At 36.9% G+C, this 26,355-nt stretch overlaps 1 protein-coding gene across 3 annotated transcripts in view; it reads left to right on the top strand.

Annotated features, from left to right (window-relative positions):
• ASB5 (ankyrin repeat and SOCS box containing 5) overlaps positions 1–26,355 on the top strand; it is a 51,834-nt gene that overhangs the window by 12,595 nt on the left and 12,884 nt on the right. Inside the window, exon 1 of one of the 3 annotated variants that reach the window (XM_019749456.3) lies at positions 16,516–16,810. The exons of 1 other annotated variant lie outside the window; for it this stretch is intronic. In XM_019749456.3, coding sequence (XP_019605015.1) covers positions 16,687–16,810 — 124 coding nt within the window. In that variant the 5' untranslated portion in view covers positions 16,516–16,686. Of the gene's footprint in view, positions 1–16,515; positions 16,811–23,696; positions 23,820–26,355 lie in introns of those variants that run through there. One more of the 3 variants, XM_019749457.3, reaches the window with a different exon arrangement.

Here is a 26,355-nt window from a genome sequence, read left to right as displayed (position 1 = left end):
ATGCTGTTAGTTATGAGGTTGGATGGGTAGCTTTCCTCCTACAATATTCATGACTAGATGCAAACCTCAACCTCAAGTTAGAAACAAGTGTTACTTCTGCAAACGAGGCAGGAATAGGATGATGGACGAAGAACTTTCTTAAAATGGAATGTCTTCACAAACTGGAGAGTAGCATTTTTGAGCAATACAGCCAGCCCTCTATGGCGACTCCACATTTGCAGAAGGCAGCTCAGTCTCTCTTAGTCTTCAATAGATGCTTTTGGAATAACACTGCTGACACAATACTGGCTTTTTGTTTTACGGGCTATAGAAATCCAGTTCTGTGTTGTAATATCAAAATTGTAATATTCTAGCAGAAATGCTATTTTTTAAAATAGCTAAATCCTAGGTACTTTTGAAGCTATGTCTAAACATTGGCAAAATACTGATCATATAGACCAGAATATGTGCATTGTTGTGCTTTATAAATTGTGTATAAAACAGCTTTTAGTAAATTACTGAATTTTTGTCTTACCATGTAAACTTGTTACTTAAAAGTCCCTTTGGAAGTAAACAATATATTCATTCTGTAAATATAAAATGTTCGTATGCTACATTTTCTTTAAGTTGAAGTATAGCTGTGTGTTGCTTTTCTAGTACATATATGGTAAATATTGTACACGGAGAAGATGAGAAATGAAAAAAAGCAAACATCTTCTTCAACATAAATTGAGTCTCGTTTCTCAACTGTCCTATAATTGAACTTAATAGGGATGGTCAGCGAGTGTCTTTTGACATTGTCTATCCCTAGCTTTGACTGCACATGACCTACCTCATACTTCCTAATGATGATAGCTCATATTTTTATGGTAATTCGCAGTCTTTCTTTACATACTATCCCTTTTTATCCTTATAACTATCCTTTACAAAGTAGATGGTATTATACTTCTTTTACAGAGAAGGGAGCAGGAGCTTAAAAACATAAAGGGACTTGCTCGACAGATTGATCGAGTTAGAGGAAAGTCAGAACGGGAGCCCCAGGCTACTGATGTTGCTTCTGACACTTGTGGGATTTTGTTTCTTTGATTATGTTATGAAACAAGCAGTGTACTTTTTTCCAGGGCTTTCTGTGTATTGGGTTGCAGTCTATCTTTCAGGGTCTTTGTAATAATCCTAGCTAGACAGAAGGACTCAATACTTTCTGTGTTGCTTTCTTCCCAATCAAGTGATATCCCAAACGAACTGAACATTGACTATACTACCAAGTCCAGTCATTACCAGCTTATAAGCCTTGTGAAGACAGGGACTCATTGCATCCTCAGAGCTTAGAAAAATGCCTAGCACATGACAGGTACTTTATAAATATTTGAGGAAGGAAGGAATCAAGGAAGTAGGGAAAAAGGAAGGGAGAAAGCAAGGGGATTCAAACTTAAGTACATGAATTTTATTACAATTTCAATACAGGACGCTGCCTATTCTAATTCTGCCTCACCCAGTGGTGTGACCTGTACACACTGAATAAATGTTAAAAGAGAGACACCGGGAGTTAATTCTCACAGAACAAATGAAGACAGAAAACCAATACTGTCCAGAAATCAAATCTCTAACTAATGTGCTGCACTCCTTCCCCTTCTTAATCAGACTTACCCTCCCTTCTCCCTGATTCCTGTCAGCCTCATGAATTGGCAATAGCCCTCCTTCCCAAACAAAACAAACCCTTTACATGTTTTTAATTGGAACCAGTTAAAGGCTGGTATCAAGAACGAAGTATCAAGTATCTTCTTTATCTCCTATTAACTCAAAGATTGCTTACCTTTTGCTGAGGAGTGCTGCTTGCTTACCTTTCTATATCTCATTTTAAGTAAATGCATTTTTATTCTTATTATTTTTAACTTTCTGAGCTACCTTTCAAACACTATTAAATGATTTTTCTTCATTTATTTAACATTGAATATGGTATTTCAAAGTGTGTATAGCAAACAGAAAGCACTCCCAACACCAGGTATCAGAACTGTAACTGACAGGAGATGGCTCTCTTTTTTCCTCTAAGGTGGATCAGAAAATTGTCAAGTGGTAGAAGGTGTTACAAGAAGGGACATGGCTGATGTAAAACTTAGGATCAATACCTACTGAAAACATTTCCTCTGGACTTCAGTTCTTCACCCTTCAAGCCACTCTGTACGTTACTCCTGTGCCCCAAATTCTTTCAGATCTGTTTTAGTGAGCAAAGTGGTAGCAATGATAACAAATACATATGTTTTAAATCTTGCTTTTGCCTAGACACATAAATGGCTTCTTCATACACAGTTGGCTAGACGATTACAGTGGGCGGAATGGTCTGTTTTAGGGTCGGGAACTCTCTTCAGTAACTAAGGTAACAAAAGGGAAAGAGAACAGCAGCCCCCACAGTGTGGAGTAGGCCTCCTGGTTGAAGATAGTTGGACAAAGACAGGCTGTCGTACCTGTCGAGCTGGTCAACCACTGTCTGTGATGCCACCTTGACCTACTAGGTTGGAGCTGAGGCAGCACACCTGGGAGTCCTGACTTTCTATGCCTTCTGTGTAAGACCTACCTGCTTCTGCAAGTATGTTCAACATGGTGGAAACAAACACCAGTAGACCTCTGTCTTCATTTTCTTGAAAAATATCCCCATAAAACACTCTGGCTGCTGCCAATGCCTCAACCTTCCGTGAGCTCATGGCTAGTGGTGATAAAACTATTTGTGGCTATAACTATGGGGAGGAGAAGGATTATGTGTAAAGTAGCTCTTACATTAGGTCCTTGTACGTGATGCGTATCAGATTTTCTTCCCAGCAGCTGTTGTGCTCTGACTAGAGAACACAGGTTGCTGATTTAATTCCTTGTATGGATTTCATTGTCCTTTTTTAAATTTCAAGTTAGCAGTTGGTGGAAATAGAACATTTGTGAGAACAAAGTGGGTAAAGAGAACAAAAGGATGAGAAAAGTATCCTTTTTATGAGAACAGTGAACACTAACTCAGTTCTCAGTTACGAGCCAGGGGCTGTTCAAAACATGTATAATGATAAACTCATTTGATCTTTGCAGAAACCTTATGATGGAGGAGCTCCTGGTTATTAGATGTGTTCTTCCCTTCCTTCTTTATACTCACTGGTTTAGATTTGGCTGCCATGGTATTAAGTACCAATATCGTACACTGGAAAGAACATGAGTAGGAAGCAGACAATCTCGGTTCCAGTTTTGCTTTGCTATGCTCGGGGTGACTTTGAGAACACCACTTCCCCTCTCTCAACTTCCCTTTCTACATCTGCAAAATGAAGGAGTGAGGCAAGATCCGTGCGTTCTGAATCTGGTTTTTTAAGCCATTGCCCTTTTTTGGGTGATGACCTGGCAGCTCAATTTGTAAAGCTGCTAGAGTGGAAGCTGCTCTGTTTGACGACAGAGCCCCATGCTTGACTGGCACACCCTGCAGTCGCTGTCTTCAACTCATAGTGGTCTTTGAAGCCATTTGCAGATCACGAAAGTAGATGATATCTAAGTCTACTTTTAGCTCTGAAACACGATGATTCTTTCATGCTATTTTGACGGTTGGTGAATCATTTTTGGACCACAGAAGCTTTCCCACAGAGAACCCAAGTTCCTTTTTGTGAATGTATCACACCCATGACCTCCCCTGCCCTATTCCAGAACATGGAAACTATACTCAGCTGAACTATTCAGAACAACTGGAGACAGTTGCCAAATAACATGTAATAACAATTATTTTATTTTATTATTTTTTTATGTATTATTTTTATTTTTTTAAGGAGGGCACAGCTCACAAAACGGCAACCTTGTTGCTACCAGCACCGCGCTCTAACCAACTGAGCTAACTGGCCACCCCATGACAATTATTTTAGAACAGTCCCTGTGGTCTTGCGGAAAAGTTTTCTTTCATTCATTTCAAGGATCACCCGAAATTGTTGACGCCCATTGTTGGCAATTTCGCTCTCCAGCGCCAGAGTCTGGTTCCCTCCCACGTTTTCTCATCCTCCCCACTGCGCATGCTGCAGTACTCAGAGAAAGTCCCTGGGTCATCTTGGGTGCTCCATTTGTTTCATTGAGGTGAATATTGTCTCCTCAGCACAAATGAGAGGAGAGCTAAAGTCCCTGTTGCTCTCAGTCAGAGGACAGATATTCAGTAGATTTGGGCAGTCAAGGCAAACAAGGAGGCTTTCAAATACTGCAGCATAGAATGAAGGTCATCAGGTTAAGAAGAGGCACGTGCTTCTTCTGCTCTTATTGGGGTGATGTGTTTTCTCTTCACCTCCTTGTCTTTAAAGTCTTTTTGGCTGGCCTTTTTTGATTAATTAGTATTTTTTTAATCATAAAATAAGCTACATCTGGAAAAAAAGGAACGGAACTCATTTATAGAATTTAATAAAAGATTGTAAAGCAGAAACCTGTTTAACCACCACCCAAGTCGAGAAATAGCAAACATTCTTGGAAGCCCAGAAGCCTTCCAGATAACGCTTTGCAACCATAACACCCTCTCCCTGTCCCCAAAGAGAGGGAGATTAATGTTTGCAGTAATCATTTTCTTGCCTTTCTTTATAGTTTTCACTCCTATGAATACATCCTATACATTCTATAATCTACGTGCATAAGGTTTGGATTAGCCTTCAAATTTTATATAAATTCACTCAGTCTCTAAATATTCTTTCATGCATTACTTTTATCACTGAACAATATGATGGAAAGGTTATGTGTACCTGGAGTTCATTCATTTTCAATGCTGTAAATTCTCTTCCCAATTTGGGGCAATTATGAATGGTATTGCTATAAACATCTAGTACAAATAAGTTTGCATAGCTCTAGGAGTGGAATTGCCAGGTCATACAGCATGTGTATCTTCAGTTTTTTAGATAGCATCACGCTGTTTTCCAACATGGTTGTATCTATAATGAAACCACAGTGTATGGCAATGCATGCTGCTTTCCATTATTGCTGCTATTTGGTTTTGTTAGTATTAAATTTTGCCAACCCGGGGGATGGGGGGTATATGGTGTATCTTATGGTTTAAATTTCATTTCCCTGATGAATAATGCCATTTTCATACATTTATTGGACATTTATACTTCCTCTTTTGTGACATGCTTGACAAATATTTTGCCATCTATTATATGGGTCATTTTTTCGTTGATTCTCAGAAGTTATTTATATATTCTCACAATTATACACGTAATGAAAATAAACAAAAGAACTGCATACAACTATCTTTTGTGGCAAAACTTTTCCCTTTTATGGTTTTTCTTTTGGTGCACAGAAGCTCTTAATTTAAAAATAGTAGTCAAATGTATTGATCTTTTCCGTTTGGGTTAATACTTTTTGTGTAATTTATTTTTAAACTCCTGCTATACTTCAAGATAATGAAAGTATATTTCTGTATTCTCTTCTTTTTTTAAAATTTTTATTAAATCTATTGAGCTAACGTTGGTTAGTCAAATTATATAGGTTTCAAGGGAACAAGTCTATAGTACATCATCTATATATTGCATTGTGTGTTCACCACCCAGAGTCAGTTCTCCTTCCATCACCATATATTTGACCCTGTTTACCCTCTTCTACAACCCCCTCCGCCCTCTTCCCCTCTGGCAACCACTAAACTGTTATCTGTGTCTATGAGGTTTTTCATTTGTTTGTCTTGTTCACTTGTTGTTTTCAGTTTCATGTCCCACATATGAGTGAAATCATATGGCTCTCAACTTTTTATATCTAACTTATTTCACTTATCATGATAATCTCGAGATCCACCCATGTTGTTGCAAATGGCAATATTTCATCTTCTCTTATGGCCTTGTAATATTCCATTGTATATATGTACCACATCTTCTTTATCCAATCTTCCATCAAAGGACACTTTGGTTGTTTCCATGTTTTGGCCACCATGAATGAGGCTACAATGAACACAGGGGTACATATATCTATAAGGATAAATGTTCTCAGATTTTTTTTGGTAGATATCCAGAAGAGGGATTGCTGAGTCACATGGTAATTCTATTCTTAATTTTTTGAGAAACCTCCATACTGTTTTCCATAGTGGCTGGACCAATGTACATTCCCACCAGCAGTATGTTAGGGTTCCTTTTCTCCACAGCTTCTCCAACACTTGTTATTATTTGTCTTGTTGATGATAGCCATTCTAACTAACAGTTGTGAAGTGGTATCTCTTTGTGGTTTTGATTTGCATTTCCCTAGTACCTAATGAAGTTGAGCATTTTTTCATATATCTGTTGGCCATTTGTATGTCTTCTTAGGAGAAGTATCTGTTCAGGCACTCTGCCCATGTTTTAAATTGGATTGTTCGTTTGTTGTCATTGTTGAGTTGTATCAGTTCTTTATATATTTTGGGTATTAGTCCCTTATCAGAGGTGTAGTTTGCAAATATTTTCTGCCATTTGGTTGGTTGCTTCTTTGTTTTGTTGACAGTTTCATTTGCTGTTCAGAAGCTCTTTATTTTGACATAGACCCATTCTTTTATTTTTGCTTTTACTTCCCTTGATTTTGAGGTCAAATTCATAAAATTGGCTCTGAATCCAAGGTCCATAAGTTTAGGACTTACGTTTTATTCTGTGCAATTTATTGTTTCAGGTCATAAATGTAGGTCTTTGATCCATTTTGAGTTAATTTTGGTATATGGTGACATGCCATATTACCCAAAGCAAAATACAGATTTAATGCAATCCCCATCAAAATCCCAGTGGCATTTTTTAAAGAAATGAAACAAAAAATCATCAGATTTGTGTGGAATCACAAATGACCTGGGATAGCCAAAGCAATCCTGAGAAAAAAGAACAAGTCTGGCGGTATCACACTCCCTGACTTCAAGTTATACTACAAAGTGGCAATAATCAAAACAGCATGGTATTAGCAGAAGAAAAGCAGCCCAATGGAATAGAATTGAGAACCCAGCAATGAACCCACATATATGGACAGATAATTTTTGATATAGGGGTCAAAAACATACAATGGAGAAAAGAAAGCCTCTTTAATAAATGGTGCTGGGGTATTGCAAAGCCACATGCAAAAGAACGAAACTAGACTGCTATCTGTATTCTCTTCTTAAAGCTTGCTTTTCATATTATCCATTCGAAATTGATTTTTTGAATGGTGTATGCCCATTTTTGTCTAAGTGGGTAGTCAATTATATTCACACCATTTATTGAAAAGTCAGTCATACATTCTATAATCTATAGTCACTGTAGCACTCCCACTGCATAAGTGTAGTATCTATTCATGTGCAGGTCTGCTTAAGTGCATTCTTAGTTGCATTTCTACAGATGTATAACACATTTTATTGGTCTCTATAGCTTTACAATATGTCTTAATACCTGGTAGAGGAAGCCCTCCCACTTTGTTCTATTTTCCTAGTAGTTTTGGTAATTTCTATCCTTGGTAATTTGAAATACTCATACATACATCAATTTTAGAAGCAACTTCTGTGGTTCACAAAACACAGAAATTATTTGGGTTTTTGTTGGAATTTATTTAACCTATTATGCAATCACTTATTTGAGGACGAATTCACATCTTTGCAATACTTGGCCTTCCAATGGGTAAATATATTTTCCCATTTACTCGTATATAGGTTTTCTTTAATGTCTCTCAGTAATGCCTTATAATTATCCCCTGAGGAGGGCTTACATATATTTTTAAAAATTTATTCCTAGGTACTGAATTGTCTTATGCTGCTCTACATAGTAACTTTTAAGTTTTTTTCATTTTCCACCAGTATATGATAGGCATAGCGAAATACAATTAATTTTCATATATAAATTTTATACCCAGCAACATTGTTAATCTCTCTTAATTCTAATAAGACTCTGTGGTCCTGTGGGATGTTTTTAGGTAGAAAATCATATTACTTATGAATATGACAGTTTTGTTTCTTCCTTTCTAATTGGATACCATTTTTAATTTCTTCTTTATTTTGTGGATTAAACTCTTCAGCACAATTTTAAATACAGTGGTGATAATAAGCATCCATTTTTGTTTTTCAATTCAGAAGGAAAGCTTTCAATATTTTGCCATTAAGTGTAATGTTTTCTAGATGTTTTTGTAGATGACCTTCACCATTTTTAAGGAACTTCCTTATTATTCCTGTAATTTCGGCTGAATTTTTTGTTTTGTTTTGTTTTGTTAAATAACTTCTGCACTTTTAGCTGTGCACACATGTGGGCATTCTATATACTGAAGGAGGGCTTGCTTCTGCAAATTTTTTTTTTTTTTTTAAGCATTCTTCATATCATTAATGATGTAGTTCACTTTCAGTCTCACTGTCTGGAAGACAGTCCACAAGTGTCCACACTCACTAAATAAGCGACTACCTGTGACAAGGGCTGCCTGCACTGCATTCTGTGATTGCATCTGTTGCTGTGACACTGGTTTAAGCTATCCAGCCTTTCAGAGTCCATTCCATACATCTTGGACACATATACTGCACATTTCTGATAGATGGTCTTGAAAGTTCTATTTTAAGATGAGGGATTTTTTTTTCAACTTTTTAAAAGCTTGTCTCAGAAAAATCTGATTTAACAACATCCTTCTTCCTTTCTCCCTATTATACATATCCTGGCCCATCGACTACCTTCATAGTGTCTGTAAAGGTTTAAATAACTATTACTAATTTTATACCAAGATCAATTTAGGAGGATTTTTTTGTGTTTTATTATGTTTATATAGTTTACAGGTTTAAATAACTATTACTAATTTTATACCAAGATCAATTTAGGAGGATTTTTTTGTGTTTTATTATGTTTACATAGTTTACATAATGTGTGTCATTACTTCCTTGTAATGAACTGAGGAATGATTAAGGTGATCTGAAAACTCCTGAAAAACCAGGTTGATAGACAGATTATACTAAGGAGGATGGTGGCTGAGATGAGGCATGGGTCACTTTAATTGAAGTGACTGTTCACAGTTTGGCTATTTTCACCTGGTAATAGAATAAAAATGGAAATTTATCAAAGACATGGCTATTTTTAGAGGAAGACTCTCTCTGCACTGGATGTGAGGTCTTGTTTCTAAAGTGCAGTTCCAGATTTAAATCATTATATAGTACTTTAGAGTGATAATTATTAGATAAATAAGAGCAGTTTTTGTATTTTGTGCTATAGACATAAGTATCTATAGATACAAATATGGTTTACATGTGATGCCCCATACAGCAATAAACTTGTGCTTGGTGCATGAGGCATGTGTCATTCCAAACTTATACTTGAAAGATGTCACTTATACAGACTAGATTATGACTACAATTTTATTTTAGCTCTCCTTAATGTTTGAGTCTGCATACAATTTTAGATAGAGTGTTAAAAAAATAAATACAATACATAACTTTCAGTGAAGAAGAGAAGAAAATGGGATTAAAAAATTAATCAAATCTCAATCATGAATATAGCTGCAAAAATATTAAATAAATTATAAGCAAGGCAAATTGAGCATGAGGGATCAGCGTTGTAAGAGATCTATTATGATACGTTTTCCTATTTTAAATAACCTCCTCACCAACACATTGAGCAAAAACATAATATCCTATTAGGAGATACAACCTTGCTTTTGCAAAAGCATGCAATCAAACCTGCAAAAATTACCATGGGATTGTTTTGAAGCAAGTCCCAGACATATTACTAAAGAGAGAATGGATTAGATAATGGCCAGAATGAATGTAGGGAGAACAGTTAGTAACCATTACGATATGGTAATATACACTAGCTTGGGCTAGGCCTCTGACTCAAGGGTGATGGTACTGGAAATGAATGAATTTGGACATAATCAAGAGAAATTTGGGAGTAAAAACTGGCATGATGAAGTAATGGATTGGGTTATACACACTCTCACATCAACATTTGAAAGCCTCGGAGTAATGACAATTAAATTTATCAAAGAATTTTCAGCATAAGACGTAGATATTATTCCACATTAAAGAACTATCATCAGTTCTTTATCTGTTAAACTGGCATTTACCTAGCAAAAAACATAGGTAACATTCATCTTGGGTTGAATTTAACTCAGCAAACCTCACTGGGGCCAAGTCATCTGGCTTCATCCCCACTGACAAAATCTTCTAGAGCTTAGGGACTATTGACAAAAATAGTGAAGAAACTTTGTGCAGAGTATTGCTGAGTCTAGTTACTTCAAAATCTGTGGCTGCTTCCCTTGAAAACATTTTTTTTTTTTCAGTTTTGGAATTTTAAGTATTTTCTGAGTTTTTTGACTTTTACATGAAAATGGCTGGTCTATTTATATATGATATCAACCAGCATTTCTTTCTTTGTAACCAGTAGACTCACACATGACATAGGATTGATGTATATTTGAATCTGCAGCGATTCTAGTCTGTGTTTTTGTTGCTTCATTTTCATGGGCTCTTTTTGTTTGGTTGCTTGTTTTGTTTTGCTTATGAAGTAATAACATTACATCTAGTATACCAAGAGCTGTTTTATGCATACCATCATCACTGAGCAACTAAGGAACGATGAAAATTTGTGAGGTTACCAGTAACTGAGTGCTTGAGAATTGTGAGTTTTTAATTTGCTTTTTAACTTTACCACTAGATAGAAAGACAAGCATTGATGAAGTTAGCATGAATAATGCATTTCTGTCTACATTTACACTAGTAAGAATAATGTTATAAACACTAACGTAAACTGAGCGCTAATTGTGTACCAGGCATTGTTCTGATTGATGTAGTACTCATTTAATTCTCACAAACATCCGGTGAGGTAGGATTGTAATCCCATTTTCCAGATAAGGAAACTGAGACATACAGAAACCAAATAATTCTCCCAAAGTAACAAGATTAGTATTTGACTGACCTGGGATACAGACCCAGCTTTAGAAGTTTGATTGCAGAGTTAGGGTCCTAACTATTGCATTATGTTGGAAGACGTGGCTCTGCTACAAAGTTTGCTCTACTGAGATTTGTTAAATCAAATGTAGATAAATTGCTAATGCAAGTAAAATTGATTTTAAAAAATGTCACATCAATGAGAGTTTAAAATCTTTTGTATCTCTGGATTGCAGTTAAAAAATAAAACTAGGGTTCGTTAATGCAGTATGTACTTTTTTCTAAATATATGTTTGCAGAAGTCTGGAGAAATGTCGAGTCCAATTTTCAAAAATAAATCGACATCTAAGGTTAGATTTTCCTTGTTTATTTTTTTCTTTCAATGGCATTTTTCATTTTGATACCTTTCCATTAATTTCACAGTTTACATACTAGCCAAATGATTTCAAAGATATGATATTAATAACAGCAACAGCAAAATCATTTTTGTCTGCTTCTCCACAAAATTCTTTTGGGCTTCACAAAAATCTTGGTAATGAAAAAGTACTGTGTATGATAACAACATATCTTCTTTACTGAGTGTCACTGTTTACCTCTTACAACTTATTAAAATTCAATGAAAATTACATGTAAATCAGATATTTTATGGACATTTCTAGTAGTCAAGGGGCCATTGCTGCAACTATCAATGGGAATTTCTGAGTTTGTCATGATTCTAAGAACCTTTGATTCCCAGATGTACAAAGGTTGCTTAGACAATGGTTGAGGTCAATGCAATTCTAAAATGCCTCTCTATAGACTCTAAGGTTCAAGTGGGCAGCAACTGTCAGTTCATTTTTGTGTCCCCAGGACACTTGGCACCTAATACATATTGAATAATGAGTGAATGAATGAATGAATGAATGAATGATAAATGGCATTTAATCACCTTGTTCATTTATTACACAACTAGACATTAATATACTTTAGGAGTTAGAGTCTATGCTTATCTCTCATAGTTAAGCACTTAGGTATTTTGAACTAAAATTGTATTCTACTACTTTCTTTCTACATACAGGGATTAGTATTTGTACCTTTTTAGAAAATCACATAAGTCATCTGGTGTAGTTTAAAATGTTTCAAATTCAGGGACATCTTTTATTTTATAACATTATACAAGACATTTAAAACATTTTGAGAAGATTTTAGCTCTCAGTATTAACAAACATTTGAGTATGGTAGAAATTACCTTTTAAGTAACGGCTAAAGGAAAATTACTCTTTATTGTGAAGTTTCCTGGACACTATGGGGACATAGAAGCCCCTTACCATTTTGTTTCAGCATCCACAACAAAAATATCTTTTGTGGAGACATGTAATATTATTATTTCAAACTATATTTAACTGGATTTTATATTATGCTTATACCTCCCAACTTTTCAAGTTGATAAAATTGAAAAGACCTTCTTATATAATATTTATTCTCAAAGCTTTGCACATACAAGCTAATAAAGTCTCCTTCACCACAGTATTTCGGCACTGTTGTTACATGTGTGGTTTTGTGATGACCCCAACTATGTTTTCTCTAATTGGGATTTTTCAGGCCTTTCCTAACTACTCAACTCCCACTAAGAGAGGAGTTATCAGGGACCACATATGTCACTGTAAGTTTCCCAGCAACCTTTGTATAAGCGCGAATGACCCTTGCAACAAGGGTTAACTGTTAAGTAACAATCACTCCATGATTCCCAGGATACTTATGTCAGGCTTGCCCTCAGATCTCATCTGCCTCATTTCCCATCACTAGGCCAACAGATCTAGGTACTCATGTTTGAATAACATAGAATAAAAAATAAAATGGAGCAAGAATGGAGCTCAGAAATGACTCTTAAGTGTTATATATATGCATGGCTTTGTAAAGAAACCCACAGCAAGGCTGATGCCAAGAACTGAATAATGGCCTGTTCCAAATGCGACCTTGCAAGGGTGGAAATTTGCGCACTCACAGGTAAAAAAGAATCTTTGTGATGATTTAAGGTGAAGACTGTATCTAGTACTTAGGAGCTTTTGGTAATGTAGAGAAAACAAATATTCTTTTTTTCTCTCTTTTTTTTTTTTTTTATGAATGAGAGTCTTACATTTTTAAAAAGGCATTTAAGAAACTGGAAGGATCACAGACTTTTGGTCCAAGATAATGGATTTGAGGGTCAATTTAGATACCATTATAGAAGGCAATATGAACTGAGCTGCTCTTTAGAAAATAAAAATTGCCAACCTGTATTTGCTGATATATTGGAATTAGGGTTTTTGTGTGATTATGATGTTGTACTTATGATGACAAAGAATCCTCATCTTTTAGAGGTACATTCTGAAATATTTATAGACGAAATGATATAATGAGATTTGCTTCAAAATAATCCTAGGGGTAAGGGTGGGAAGGGAAGTAGGTGGCCTACAGATGAAACAAGACTAATCACAAGTGGATAACTATTAAACTGAGTGGTAGATAACTTACATGTTTCAAATATTCCATAGCTATAACTGGGGGGAAATGCCAACCCAGATCCAAGCAGGAGTCTTTTCATTTTGATCTTTTTCTGACAGTGGAGGAGTTTCATGGTCTAAGTCCCCAAACTCAGGCACATACCCTCAAAAATCTTTATCTGTGGATGACTTATTCATTAGTTTAGGTAAACAGCACCATTTGGAAGCAATGAGCTCTTGAAGTTTGTGATTGGTTGTGTAAACTAGAAAAATAATTTACATTTGCATCCCAAATTTAGCCTTTAAAATGGTCAGAAAGTGATCCAACTTTCTAGTTTTTCAGAATTTCTTGAAGAAGTTTGTCCACTTCTAACCGTGCCTTGAATAATTATGTTGATTTCTATTATAATCCCTCTTAGATTTCAACTTTCCATTTGAAGTGTCTAAAAGTATTAAGATTTCTTTCCTGTGTAAGTGCCTCCATCTCTTTCATGATTTGCAGTGTTTTTCTTTCACTCTTTTCCCAGCCTTAATGTTACTTTCTCACTAAGGTTTGGTTACCAGACTAAACATAGGTCCCCAAGTTTTCAGACACTTTAGTGTGGTTGAAATGGGAATAAAATGGCTCTGGGAATAAAATTACCCTGTTTCATTTCCCATATCCTTCCTACAAGGTTTACATTTTTTGTGGGTAGTAATAGTATGCCATCTCCAATCTAGGGCGTATCTCAGATGCTTTTTGTGAGACATAATAGTTCAGAATCCATTATCTTCTATGGAATGTAATTTTTATTATTTTCCTTAGTGCTTTATCTACTACTGGTTTGCTTTAAAACTTCTGCTTACTCACAGGGCCCATTGATTTCTTGCAGTTTATCCAATCCATTTTTGTATTTACACTAGGGAGGATGCTAGATTCTTGTGTATATCTAGAGATCTCACAGTGCATTTTTATTTGTACAATTATACATACCCAGCACTTAAATGATTCTGTTCCAAGCACATTCACTTCACTGTGCATTCTCTTATGAAATCATTCATGAACATAATCAATTCAATCTTTTCCTTATTTTTTTTCTAGTAAATTAACTGTAACATTTTCCTTCAATGCCATGGAGTCACTTTTAAAAATTACTTTTGTTTCTGATACATTTAAAATTTTTGAGGGATGTAATTATCTTCTTAGTCCACCTGATTATATTTGTGAATTATTCTGCATGTCAGCAACCATGTCAGTTAACTCAATCCAATGGTTTCTTTCCCCCCTCACTGTACTGGAAATTTATTACCTCCATGGACTATAGAAAGCCCTCTTGAAGTATTCTTGGAAATTCTATTCTTCAAACTAAAACTTTTTTGAATGCCCACCACTGAAGAAGTGCCGTGATAGACCTGTGAAATCACAAATGCATGTACTCAGTCTCTGCAATCAGAGTGTACACCCTAGTGGAGGAGGCAGACAGAAACAGGTAATTATAATGCCAGGTGTCCAAAATTGCTTTAAGAACAAAAACTGTCCCAATTCTTTACTAAAGCATCCTCTATTTATTTTACAGTAACAAAAGAAAAGTGCAAAGCCAAAAAATCAAAAGCTTTATTAAAATTGAAATATCTTTTACAAACAAAAATCAGTATTTTCTTCACCTTTTTCACTCATCCCCTATACCCTCCCTTCTGAGGGGAATACAGTCGATCATATTGTGATACGTTTGCTCTGTGACAGATGATTCCCAGAATTAGTGGGGCATTTTATACATTGTAAGATAGAAAAACGTCAAATCACTCGATTGCACACCTGAAAATATAACCAGTACAATATGTCAACTAAACTTAAATTTTAAAAAACGTAAATAAAGAAATTAGTATTTATTTTTACTGCGTGGCTTGTGTAGCTAATGACACTCCTTTATGAGTGCCAACTGAGAACAAAAAGCCAGTGACTGAGAACAAGGAGCGCATGTACATATACTGAACTGAACAGGCCCCTTCACGGACCACCCTTCAGTCTTTTCTAACTTCATCTACAAATGTACCCTCCAAACAAATAGCCTGGGCTGAGCTCCAGTTTTACTGGGAGTGTCTGACATCTGCTGTGGTAACATAACATACCTAAAGCCCATATGCCACCTTACCCTTCGTATGTTAGTCATAGAATCTGAATCAGAGAATGTTACAGGCAGAAAACAGCGACCTTACCCTAGCTCCTCTTTTTATAGAAAAGGAAACTGATCTATCTTAAAGCTACTTGCCCCAGGTCACATCATTTGTAGGATTAGAACTTAATTCAAGATAAGAGAAAAGTATTCTTGGTATTCATCAGGGATAACTTTGAGGCCAATATTGGCAATGTGACATGGCAGGAAATATTACTAGGGTAATGCATGGGAAATAATTTGACTCATGAAATGTTTTTTCTCCAACCCAGCTTGTTATATGAAGGCAGTACCTCAATAATAATTTTCTGTATATACCCACAAAGGGAGAGCCAAAAAAATAGTGATTACAAAATAAAGATGAATAATAAAATCTGTGACCATTTTTCATCAAGGCAGATCTCATGTAAATACTATGTAACATGATCAGCAGCTCAGTTAATCCTCAGAGTCCTATCATGCTTCAGTCATTGCTCTTCACTCAGGCATGGACAGTGTACCTTATTCAACTTTATGTGCCAGCAAAAAATTCCAGGCACATGTTTGCTTTTTCCTCTCATCTCTCCAGCTACTCTTTCCTCTGCCTTTTAGGGTGAAAAATCAGCTGCACTTAAATTGACTGCTGACGTCTTTTGGTCTAGAAAAGCCCTCAGAAAAACCACAATAGTGAGCTGGACCTATATAAATAAGAGAATTGTGAATGTGTACGAAAGCCAATTCTAAACTTAGATCCTTACAAGATGCACATATGAGCCAGCTACCAGCTGACCCTAATGCACAGACACTATTTATTGCAGAAGATGAAGGAAAAAGACTAGTCACTGATCACTACTGAGCTTTCTGGCTGCAAAGTTCTGTCTGTAGCTATTATCAATGGGCAATTTTATACTCGATTGCTTTTTAAATAATTCAAAAATGCTTTTATATTTTAAAGATAGAGCTCTCGGTTCTATTCTGTTTCCAATTAGAAAAAGCAATTTTACTCGTTTTTGCTTTCTTTATCACGCAAATAGTTAAATACTTCCGGCTGCTGCTGAGTCTCCACTTTAAAAATAGAAAATGCCACTGCCTTTCTGGCCCATCCCCCACACTGCACCTACCAACCCGCTCCAAATGTATCTGAATAGAGTTCAATGCCGAGGCCATTCTCCGGTTAGCACACAGGATCTTTGTGAAAGCCTGAAGGGAAGGAAAAAGTAGCATCCAGTCGCTGATATTTCTTGTGGCTAGAGAACTGCTGTTATGTCACCCGGTTGTCGCAGACAGACACATCAAGCACACTATGCCCGCAGATACTGCTGTTGAAAGGAACTGCATTACGCAGACCCTCTCCAAAAGAAGGCTAGCGAGGATAGAAGAATGTACTTCTAAACGAAAAGCTAGCTGGGGTATTCTGATCAGTCAAGGTTAGTAGAGCAGCCATTGCAAATCTGTTGGCTCCTTAAGTAAATTAAACTCTATTGACTATGTTTGCAAATACTAACTTTAAATTGGGGGTGCTTTCCAGAATGCAGATTCTGAAATGTAAGTGTATGGCATAGCAAAAGACCGCATCGTATTTTCCCTTTTTAGTGTGGAAAATGCATCTGAATTCTCAGTTTTGTGACTCAGTCTCTGGGCTGCTCACCTTTCCATTTCAGCAGGTGTTTCAAAGTTGATACGGAGACAAGGAAAGATGCTATTAAGCAGGAAAAGACTGTTTACATGCAATTAAATGTGGAAATTTTGAATCATTTAAATTGGACCAGAAAGTAGGAGGGTAATATAAGAAAGAAAATGAATAGGACAACTTTCTTAAAGTGCTTGACACAAAGTTTCTAATTTTTATAATAGAAACATGTGAAACATGTAAAGGAGAATGAACGTAGTACTGAAGAGGAGCTATATGAGGAAATTATTTTTAAAAAGAATAATATACGTATTAGTTATAGTAGAACATCAATATGGTCGATGACAGACTTAAAGGTTGGAAATGAAGATTCAGAGATAAAAATGGACACCCCCCGCCCCCAGGCTCCAGAAAGCTGTAAGAGTTTTGTTTACTACCTAATAGTTGGAGTGTGAAGAATATTATTTATAAATTATAAAATTTTAAAACATACAAAGCATATTTCTAAATAGGATAAAATATTATCATTTCTTTAAAAGCTTGAGGAAGCAACCTGATTCTTTCCCCTGACCCCAAATTACATTTCCTTTTAATTACTTTTTAACAATGAGATTATCAATAAAGAACAAATTAGCATGGATAAAAAAATGGTTAACTGCAAAGAAAACAATTTAACAATTCAACAAGTGTTTATTGAGTACTTACTATGTGCTGGGCACTGTGCTAGATGCTAGGAAACAGTAATAAATAGTCTCGTGGCCCTTAAAACCCAGGAAGAATGCAGGCAATTAACTAGCTTAGAATAAAGAGCTTTCTGTCCTTTTTTAAGTGAAGAGTAAATTACCTAAATATGCACTTGACCACAGGTATGAGCAACATAACAGGGATGGATGAAGTGATAAAAAAAAAAAAAAGTTTAAAAATAAGTAGATTAATTCATCTAGATGAGTCTCACACAACTTTAATGAAGACAGGCTCCAGAGGAAGTTGAAAATAAGCTATAATGATATGTTAAAAATCTAATTTTGTGTAAAGAAAATACAATTTTACACAATCTTCTTCTTATATGTATTGAAAATAAAAGAGAAATGTCTGAAGCTTTGATAAAAAAGGAAAGTCCTTAGCAAACTTTCATTAGATTAGCTTCAAATTTTTCCAGCACTGTTAATGAGAATGTAAATGGGCCCAGTCTTGCTGGAGGTAATTTGATGATGCATATTGAAATTTAAAAATTTACGCTAAGCAGATAGACACAATGCCTCTTAAACATTATTTAAAAGGGGATTAACTAAATCAATAATGGTAAACATATGCAATGAAATATATACTTTAAAGTAGTCATTTATAGTGTTATAGAATTGTATTTTGTGACATGGAACAATGACCATATGATATCCATCAATGAAAATTAATAGGTTAAAAGCAATCTGAATACTATGGCTGCATCTTGATTAAGATGATGGGGAGAGACAGGGAGGACTTTTTCATATAAAGTGGTCAAGAAAGGGCTCTCTGAGAAGGTAGTATTTCGGTGCAGAATAGAAGTCAGAGAGTAAACCATGTGGATATTTCAGGAAGAAGCAATGCAGGTAGAATGAACAGCAAAGTATATGTGGTGTGTTTGAGGGAAAGCAAGGAGACCAGTGTGGCCAAGCTAGGAAGATGAAAGGAGGGGCGAGTCAGAACCTGAGATTGAGAGGAGCCTGGAGACTCTTGCGGGTCATGAAAAGGACTTTGGATTTTATTCTGACTGAGAAGGACAGTCATTGGATTCCTTCTGATTTTAAAAGAAGTGTCATTCTGCTTCCTGTGTTTAGAACAGACTGTTGGAAGGGCGTGGGTGGAAACACACAGACCAGTCAGGACGCTATTGCAATAAGTCAGGTGAGGGTAATGGTGGGTTGGTCGAGGGCAGCAGCAGTGGAGGTTATGAGATGGTAGTTAATGTCTGGAGTATATGTGAATGGTAGATGCAAAAGGATTTACTGGTGTTTGTGTGTGGGGTGTGAGAAATAGAGGGAAATTAGGAATTACACAAAGGTTTTGGCCTTGAAGCACCTGGATGAGTGGAGGTGCCCTGTGCTGATAGGAGGGAGATTTAGAAGGGTCACAGTGAGTGTTCAGTTTCAGACATGTGAAGCTGAATTTCCTATTTTCGTATATATGGATGTCCAAGTGGGGGAGTAAAGAGCCAACTGGAAACACAAGTCTGGAATTCAGAGGAGAGAGCTGGTCTGGAAATATAAATAAATTTGGGGTAATCAACATGTGGATAATTTATATTTATGGGACTAGAAGGGGTATCCCCAAGAATGAGTGTAGATAGATACAAGGTCAGAACTTGGGATGATGTGGACCCATGAAAAATAAAAGATGACAAAGAAGAACCTAGGCCAGTAGTAATAACTGCCTCTTTGCAAAGAAGCACATGAAATTGCCAATGCACATGAAGTTTCCTTGAAAATCACTGTGCTTAATTTTAAGACTATATTATTGGTGTCAGGTGGCATAGGGAATGGTAATACTGTTTAAAACAATAAGGAAGGAAAAAGGACTATCTGGTTTTGAGAGAAAGATGATGAGTTTGATTTTAGAAATGTATTGAGATGCCAGCTAAATATCTAGGTTAGTGTCCAGAATTCAATTTTAAAATGTGGCACTAAAATTGATGTGAGAGGCCAGGTAAGAGCTATAGATTGGAGAGTTATCCATATGGATGTGATAATTGTCCCTAAATTTTGACCATTCCCTAGCTATTTGTATCTCTTACAGATTTATAGGCAAAAGGAATGAGATGAACTAAGGCTTCGTAGTGTTAAAAACAAGTTAGTCTATCTTCTCTTTAAAAGCTATATTCAAAAGCTCATGGGCAGATATGTGGAAGTAATTTTTTAAAATGGAATGTGGATTTTATTGTCATATTTGAAATGTGTTTGGTACTATGCTAAGCGCTCCACATTCACCACAACCCTATGCTGTAAATAGAATTATCCTTCTCTTCGGCGACCCAAGATGGTGGAGTGTGCCTGCTTCCTTCCATGAACCCACTGAATTAAAACTAAATTATAGTACAATCAACCTGGAAAACTATCTGAAGTCTGGCTGAACAGAAATTTTATAATTAAGGATATAAAGAAGAAGCCACAGTGAGACTGGCTGAAGGGGTGGAGATATGAAACGGGCCGGTCCCAAACCTCTGGGTGGCCAATGAAAATTGGGAGGGACACCTTGCCCACAGAGGTTCCCCCCACCCCGAGGAGTGAAGAACCTCAGCTCCACTCCAGGATTCCCCACCCAGAGTACTGGTGCCGGGAAGAGAAGTCCCCACAACATCTGCCTGTGAAAAACAGTGGAGATTCCAACCATCCTGCTGGGATGGAAGGCTGCGGGAAACCCAGACCTCCTCTTAAAGGACCTACTCACTTGCAGGCACTCACCTTGGGCTCCAGTGGCGGAATGGTGATTTGAGAGGCATCAGAGGCCTACAGGGAGCAGACTGAGGTATGTGGCTTTGAGGCCAGGGCTGGAGGACAGTCCCATTTCCTCTGTGAGGGCGCCTCCTCCTGAGCAGCCGGCCGTCAGCCGCCATCTTTAATGTGTTGAGCCTGCCTCCTACGTTTATGACCAAATCTGAATCTGATTGGTCTGGTGAGCTCTGGGGTTCTACCCTGCTAACTCACTGGGACCCTGCCCCTCCCAACTCCTCCAGTGCTGGAGACACTTTCTCCAAGACCAGCCAGCCCTGTCCACATCGCAGTTTTTCTTGGAAAACTATCTGAGTCCATGGGACCCAGGTGGGTGACGACTGGCCTCGGTGTGCTCTGAGACTTTTGCTGAGTAGCTCCAGGCTCAGCACTGGCACCAACTAGAGACTACATTAAGCTGGTGACCACAACGCTTCCCACTGTAGTGACTCCCTGAGACTATGTCTTACCCAACTCGTGTACCCCATGAGGCTTTACCAAGGGCTGAACTTTAAGGGAGCCAGCAGGTGGCAGCAGAAGTTGGAGTGTCCTGGCTTTTTGAGGAGCTACCCCAGGTCCAGTACTGGTGGCAGCCATCCTTGGTTCACAGCATGGCCTCTCCCACATGCCTCCAGGCTTAGCCCAGGTAGCGAAAAACTGTTAGATTGCTTTGTAGCTTCTACCAGGTAGTCCCCACATGCTCACAGGCAGTGGGTGACCTGAGCCTGTACCAGAGACCCTCCCAAGAGGCCCAGAACCAACATACTTGGAGGTTGGCTTCAGACCATAACAGAGCACCACCCAATTAGCCCCACAAACGTCAGACACAAAGGGTAGTCTCAACAGGCACCAGAGCTCCCTGGGGGCGAATCCTACTCAGTGGGGTAAGCCCCCTGCATAATAGCCCATAAGTTGTAGATGTGGCTAAACCCCACAGCCAGTCAGCCTGATGGCCAGTCCCATCCAATAATGTGCCAATAGCAATCAAGGCTCAACTATAACAGGAAGGCACACACAACTCACACGAAGGACACTCTTAGAGCAACAGGAGCAGGTGACCAGGGAGACTGTGCTAGGGCCCCACAGGGGACCTACTATATAAGGCCACCCAGCCCAGACTGGGAGACATAGCAGATCTGCCTCATACATAGATCTGCCTCAAACACAGGGAGACAGCCAAAATGAAAAAACAAAGAAATACATCCTAAAGGAAAGAACAGGAGATAACTCTGGAAAAGGAACTAAAGGAAATGGAGGCAAGCAACCTACCAGAGACTTCAAAACAATGGTTATAAGAATGATCAAGGAACTTAGTGAGAACTTCAACAAAGAAATAGCAAGCATAGAAAAGGACATAGAAACCATAAAAAAGAACCAGACAGAAGTGAAAAATACAAATACAAATTGGCAGTAACAAAATAGTCATGGGGATATAAAGTAAAGCATAGGGAATATAGTCAATAATATGGTAATAAATATGTATAATGCCAGGTGGGTACTAGCTTAGTCAGGGGGGTCACTTCTTAAATTACATAAATGTCTAACTACTGTGCTGTACCCCTGAAATTAATATAAAATAATATTGAATGTCAACTGTAATTGAAACATTTAAAAAGGAGTGGGGGTAAAGGGCAATAAGAGGTCCAAATTTCTGGGTATAAAACAAATAAGTCATGGGGATGTAATGTACAACATATGGAATATAGTCAATAATATTGTGATAGTGTCGTAAAGTGTCAGATGGTTGCTGGACTTATCATAGTGATCACTTCTTTAGGTATATAAATGTTGAACAATTATGGTGTATCCCTGAAATTCATATAATATTGTATGTTAGCTATATTTTTAATAAAAATCTTTAAAAAAAAAAAGAATTATCCTTTTCTTTACAGTTGAGAAAACAGGCTCAAGAGGTTAAATAACTAACAAAGGTCACATATCTTTTAATTGTGCTACAATTGGAATTCCAGTCTATCTGATGATGGCAGGCGTGCTCTATCCACAGCACTAAAGATTAGTAATGGGTCATTAGGGCAACTGAGTCATCTCAAGAGTAGCACTGTTGTCTGAAGAGTGTCTTAAAAACTCTTTCTCCCTTGATTTTGAGTATTCATGGGGGAAAACCACTATCTTCACTCTTTTTTCCTCGAGATAATCACGTAGTTTTACACTTATCTGTTTTCATTTTTTGTGTTTTTTTGTTTTTGTTTTTGTTTTCCTATTCAGCCCCATAGACTATTTTTTTATGAAACAATGGAGGGCTCTAAACCATGAACAAGAGATCAATTAGAGTAAGTAATTCAGTGTATGTACCTGAAGTTCCCAAGGTACAGGTAAATCTGCTGGCTTCAGATCTGGACTAGCAGTATTTTGAGGGAATTTTCAGGTAGATAATGAGAATGGAAAGACAAAGGCAGTGTCAATCTTTAAAGAGACTGGTTTTGGCAACACATTCCTTCCTTCTCTGTCAATCATATCTTCCAGAATTTATGTGGTGCTATTAATCTCATAAAAAGGAGAGTAAAGAATAGAAGAATAATTGTTTTGTAACCTTGTGAGTAGGGATGGGCTAGATGTTGTTGAGCCCGAAGCTTATCCATAGGGGATTGCCTTTAAGAAAAATAACATGGAATTACAGATAGTCTTAGAAAGTTTTCCGTGCAAATAGGGGTCCTAAACTGAAGTTTTGTTGGCTTTATGATAAAGCTACCTCCATTATGAAGAAGATTATTGATTTAATATTTTATAATGAAGGAGCTGTCGAATGAATTGACATTTTGTACTCAGATTCATACATGACGATATCACGGCTTCTCACCTGTCCTTATTACTCTGTGTTTGAAATGGGTCCTGCCTTTCCTATTTTCATACCTCTGAGGAAAAGTGGGTGTGCCCCAAACTCTGCATCACTGCTAAATTAACTCTCCAGTGAGTCTGCATCCCACTCCTGTGGTGGTAATAAGATGCGGAGACAGCAAAGACTTCCTAAAAAATAAAATACTTTAATCATAGCCGTGGGCAGAAATCTAATTGTAATACTTTTATTTCATTGCAGGACACACACTATGAGGAGAAAAAAATAAAGTTAGGATCAGCAATTTCTCAAATATAGAGGAATGATAAAAAGCAAAGGAAATTTTGAAAATAAATCAGGTTTTCAAAACCTGTTTTTCTTTTTTGGAGGTGAAAGGTCATGCTACAAGGAGCTTAGAGCTCCTTAAAATGGCCGAATAGACCTAGCAAATGACATGCGATTTTTTTAATGCTGATCAAAAAGAAATATGAGTCGGATTTACCTCAACAGTGGCTGGCTTGAAGTGCCGTGGGGAGATGGTGATTTAGGTATGATATAGACCCTTACCAAACTGTGTGTCTAAGAACGTGAATGTTTTTGCTCTAGCAATGTAGTGTTTACAAAGCAGGGCAGGCTTTCTCCCTGTAAATTATATACCAGATGTCTGGGAACTAATGTTGTTTCTAAATATAGTCAGAGTCACCTTCTGTGTAGCTATACAGAAACCATAGCAGTAAGCGTTTGATTAGCATGATGAAAGTTACATATATTTTGTAAAATAATTTTCATACTGAGTAATTCATCCTAAAGAGTTAAATTAACATTTTTAAAAAATCTTACATACCGAATTAAAGTCTAACAAGATTGTAAAGTTACTGAATTGTTGTATGCAAAGATATTTATATTTTGTTTGGTCTTGAGAAAGCTTACAAATCTTCCTAATATAAAGAATATTTGTATTGAAAGGTAAGATATTTAATTTTGAAGGCATTTGACTAGAAATGTGCAGTTGCTAAATTTCAGATTTTGGAGAGGAGAAATAGGGAGGAGTTAAGATTTAGTTCAAAACAGAAATTGGAGCATGATATAGTATCCTTTGACTCTCACATGTTACCAGATTAATTACAGAAGTTCTTCTAAGGAATTACAAGGAAGCAAATTTGGTGGGGATCCTGGGAAGTTAAGTAAGCAGAATTCAAACAAAAATCGTTTTTTTCATTGAGTAGTATGTATGTACTACTAAATTGCTCTTTTAATAGATTGATATATCTTTATTTCTTATAGCTGATTAGGAAAGAAAAATGTAGCAGCAGTTGATTGTTGGCTTAAATACCGTATGAGTCATGCAATTGCTTTATATAGTTTATTTAATTAAACCGATAGCACTGAAAATCATTTCAGTCAATAGATGGCTTGAGTTTTTCCCTAGTTTTGGATTGATCCCTAGAATTCGTAGTAAAATCTCCTGTTTACCAGTTTATGTTTAGTAAAGAATACTAGGTATTATTTATTGTGCATTTACCAGCAGGTACTCATTCCTCAATCCTAACCATACGTAGTGCTTTTCCCATTTGATGAGGAAACTGGTTCTCATGTTTAGATGACTGCATGAAGGCCACTTTCCAGGCCTGCCTGGCCCCTCAGTCTTTTTCCTCTGGGAGCTTCTGGGCTCTAGACCTCACCTGGTCTTAAATCCTCCTCCTCCTGTTCCCACCTGCCCACTGCCTGAGGGATTAATGACAGGCAGCAGGGGTCCTATGCAGTGAGCCCTCAGCCCAGGACATAACTGGCCAGTGCACTCTTTCTTCTAAGCCTTTGTCCCTGCCTGAGGGGACAAGATCCCTTTCCCCAAATGGTATAATTTCAGTGGTTTTGTCACTGACCACGTGTCCACACTTTCCAGCAGATTTTTGTGACGTTTAACTCCTTTTCCATGCCAATGGAGGGCATATTAATAGCAAATAAATGCAACCACATAAAATCTGGCTTCAGCTCTTTTTCTCCCCACCCTGGTGGACTTAAGTCTTAGTGATTCAAAAAAAAAAATGAGAGTGGGGACAAAAAGCTATGTGACAGTCTAGGGGAAATACTGTGGGTTGGGATATAGGGGGCAAATTCGAATATTTCATTTCTTTATTTTGGCTCTTGTGTAGCCTGTTTTGTAAATGACCCCTTTTCCCTCTCTTTTTTATTTTCTCTTTTGTGAACACCAGCAAGCAATGCTGCAATGGTTCAGAAGGCTAATACATTCATTTTGATGGACAAGTACATTAGTATGCAAAAGAGCAATATTGAGTTCCCCATAGTTGCAAATATTGTTAGCTTTGTGCCCCTTAAAGGTTTTCATAACATACTAGAAAGAAATGAGTCCAGAATGCATCCCAAAGGCCATTTCTCCAGGCTTTTCCCAACCCCATCCTTTGGTTAATTGCCGTTAGCTAGTGATGATGGAAGAACAGGTAGTGCTAACAGGTATGGGCATCACATAATTCAGCAGACAGCTTTTATACATAAGGATAATGAACTTACTAAGCCATTGGACAGGAGGAAACACAAGACCATTTGTCCATATTATAAACTGTGATTTAAAGTCAAACAATTTAATCATTGATTACTGAAAACCTCAATCATTTATTGTTGCTTTGCTGATTAAACTGAACATAGTGGTTTCACATATACAATCTGTTTTGAAAGTGAATATTATAATTTTGTTATTTTCTTATTTAAATTTCACAGTGAAAATTGACATATTTTCTGAATTCCCCCAGAGTTTCACTCTGCAATCAAGTTGCTTATTTTAATGATAAAACAAACGGACATGTATGATTTGTAAAGCATCAAATTTCATCTTCAAAGCTGGAACTCGAAACATAGTTGTTCCCCAAACTAATAATGTTAACAATGATGACTTTTGCATTTTATGTAAGAAGAACATAATGTTCCAATTTCTTTAATTATTATTTTGCCACCAAATTTTGTCCTATCAACAAATATTTATTGGTGCGCAATATTTCAATTCTGGTTTTAATGTATATAATAAGAGTGTTGCATACTGGTAAGAAATAATACACAAAAGCTAATGAT

Source organism: Rhinolophus sinicus, chromosome 16 (assembly GCF_057876585.1).
Source record: "Rhinolophus sinicus isolate RSI-liver-muscle chromosome 16, RSI-T2T, whole genome shotgun sequence".
NCBI lineage: Eukaryota > Metazoa > Chordata > Mammalia > Chiroptera > Rhinolophidae > Rhinolophus > Rhinolophus sinicus.
The sequence above is the reverse complement of the archived record's forward strand: the minus strand, read 5'-3'. Positions and strand labels throughout refer to the sequence as shown.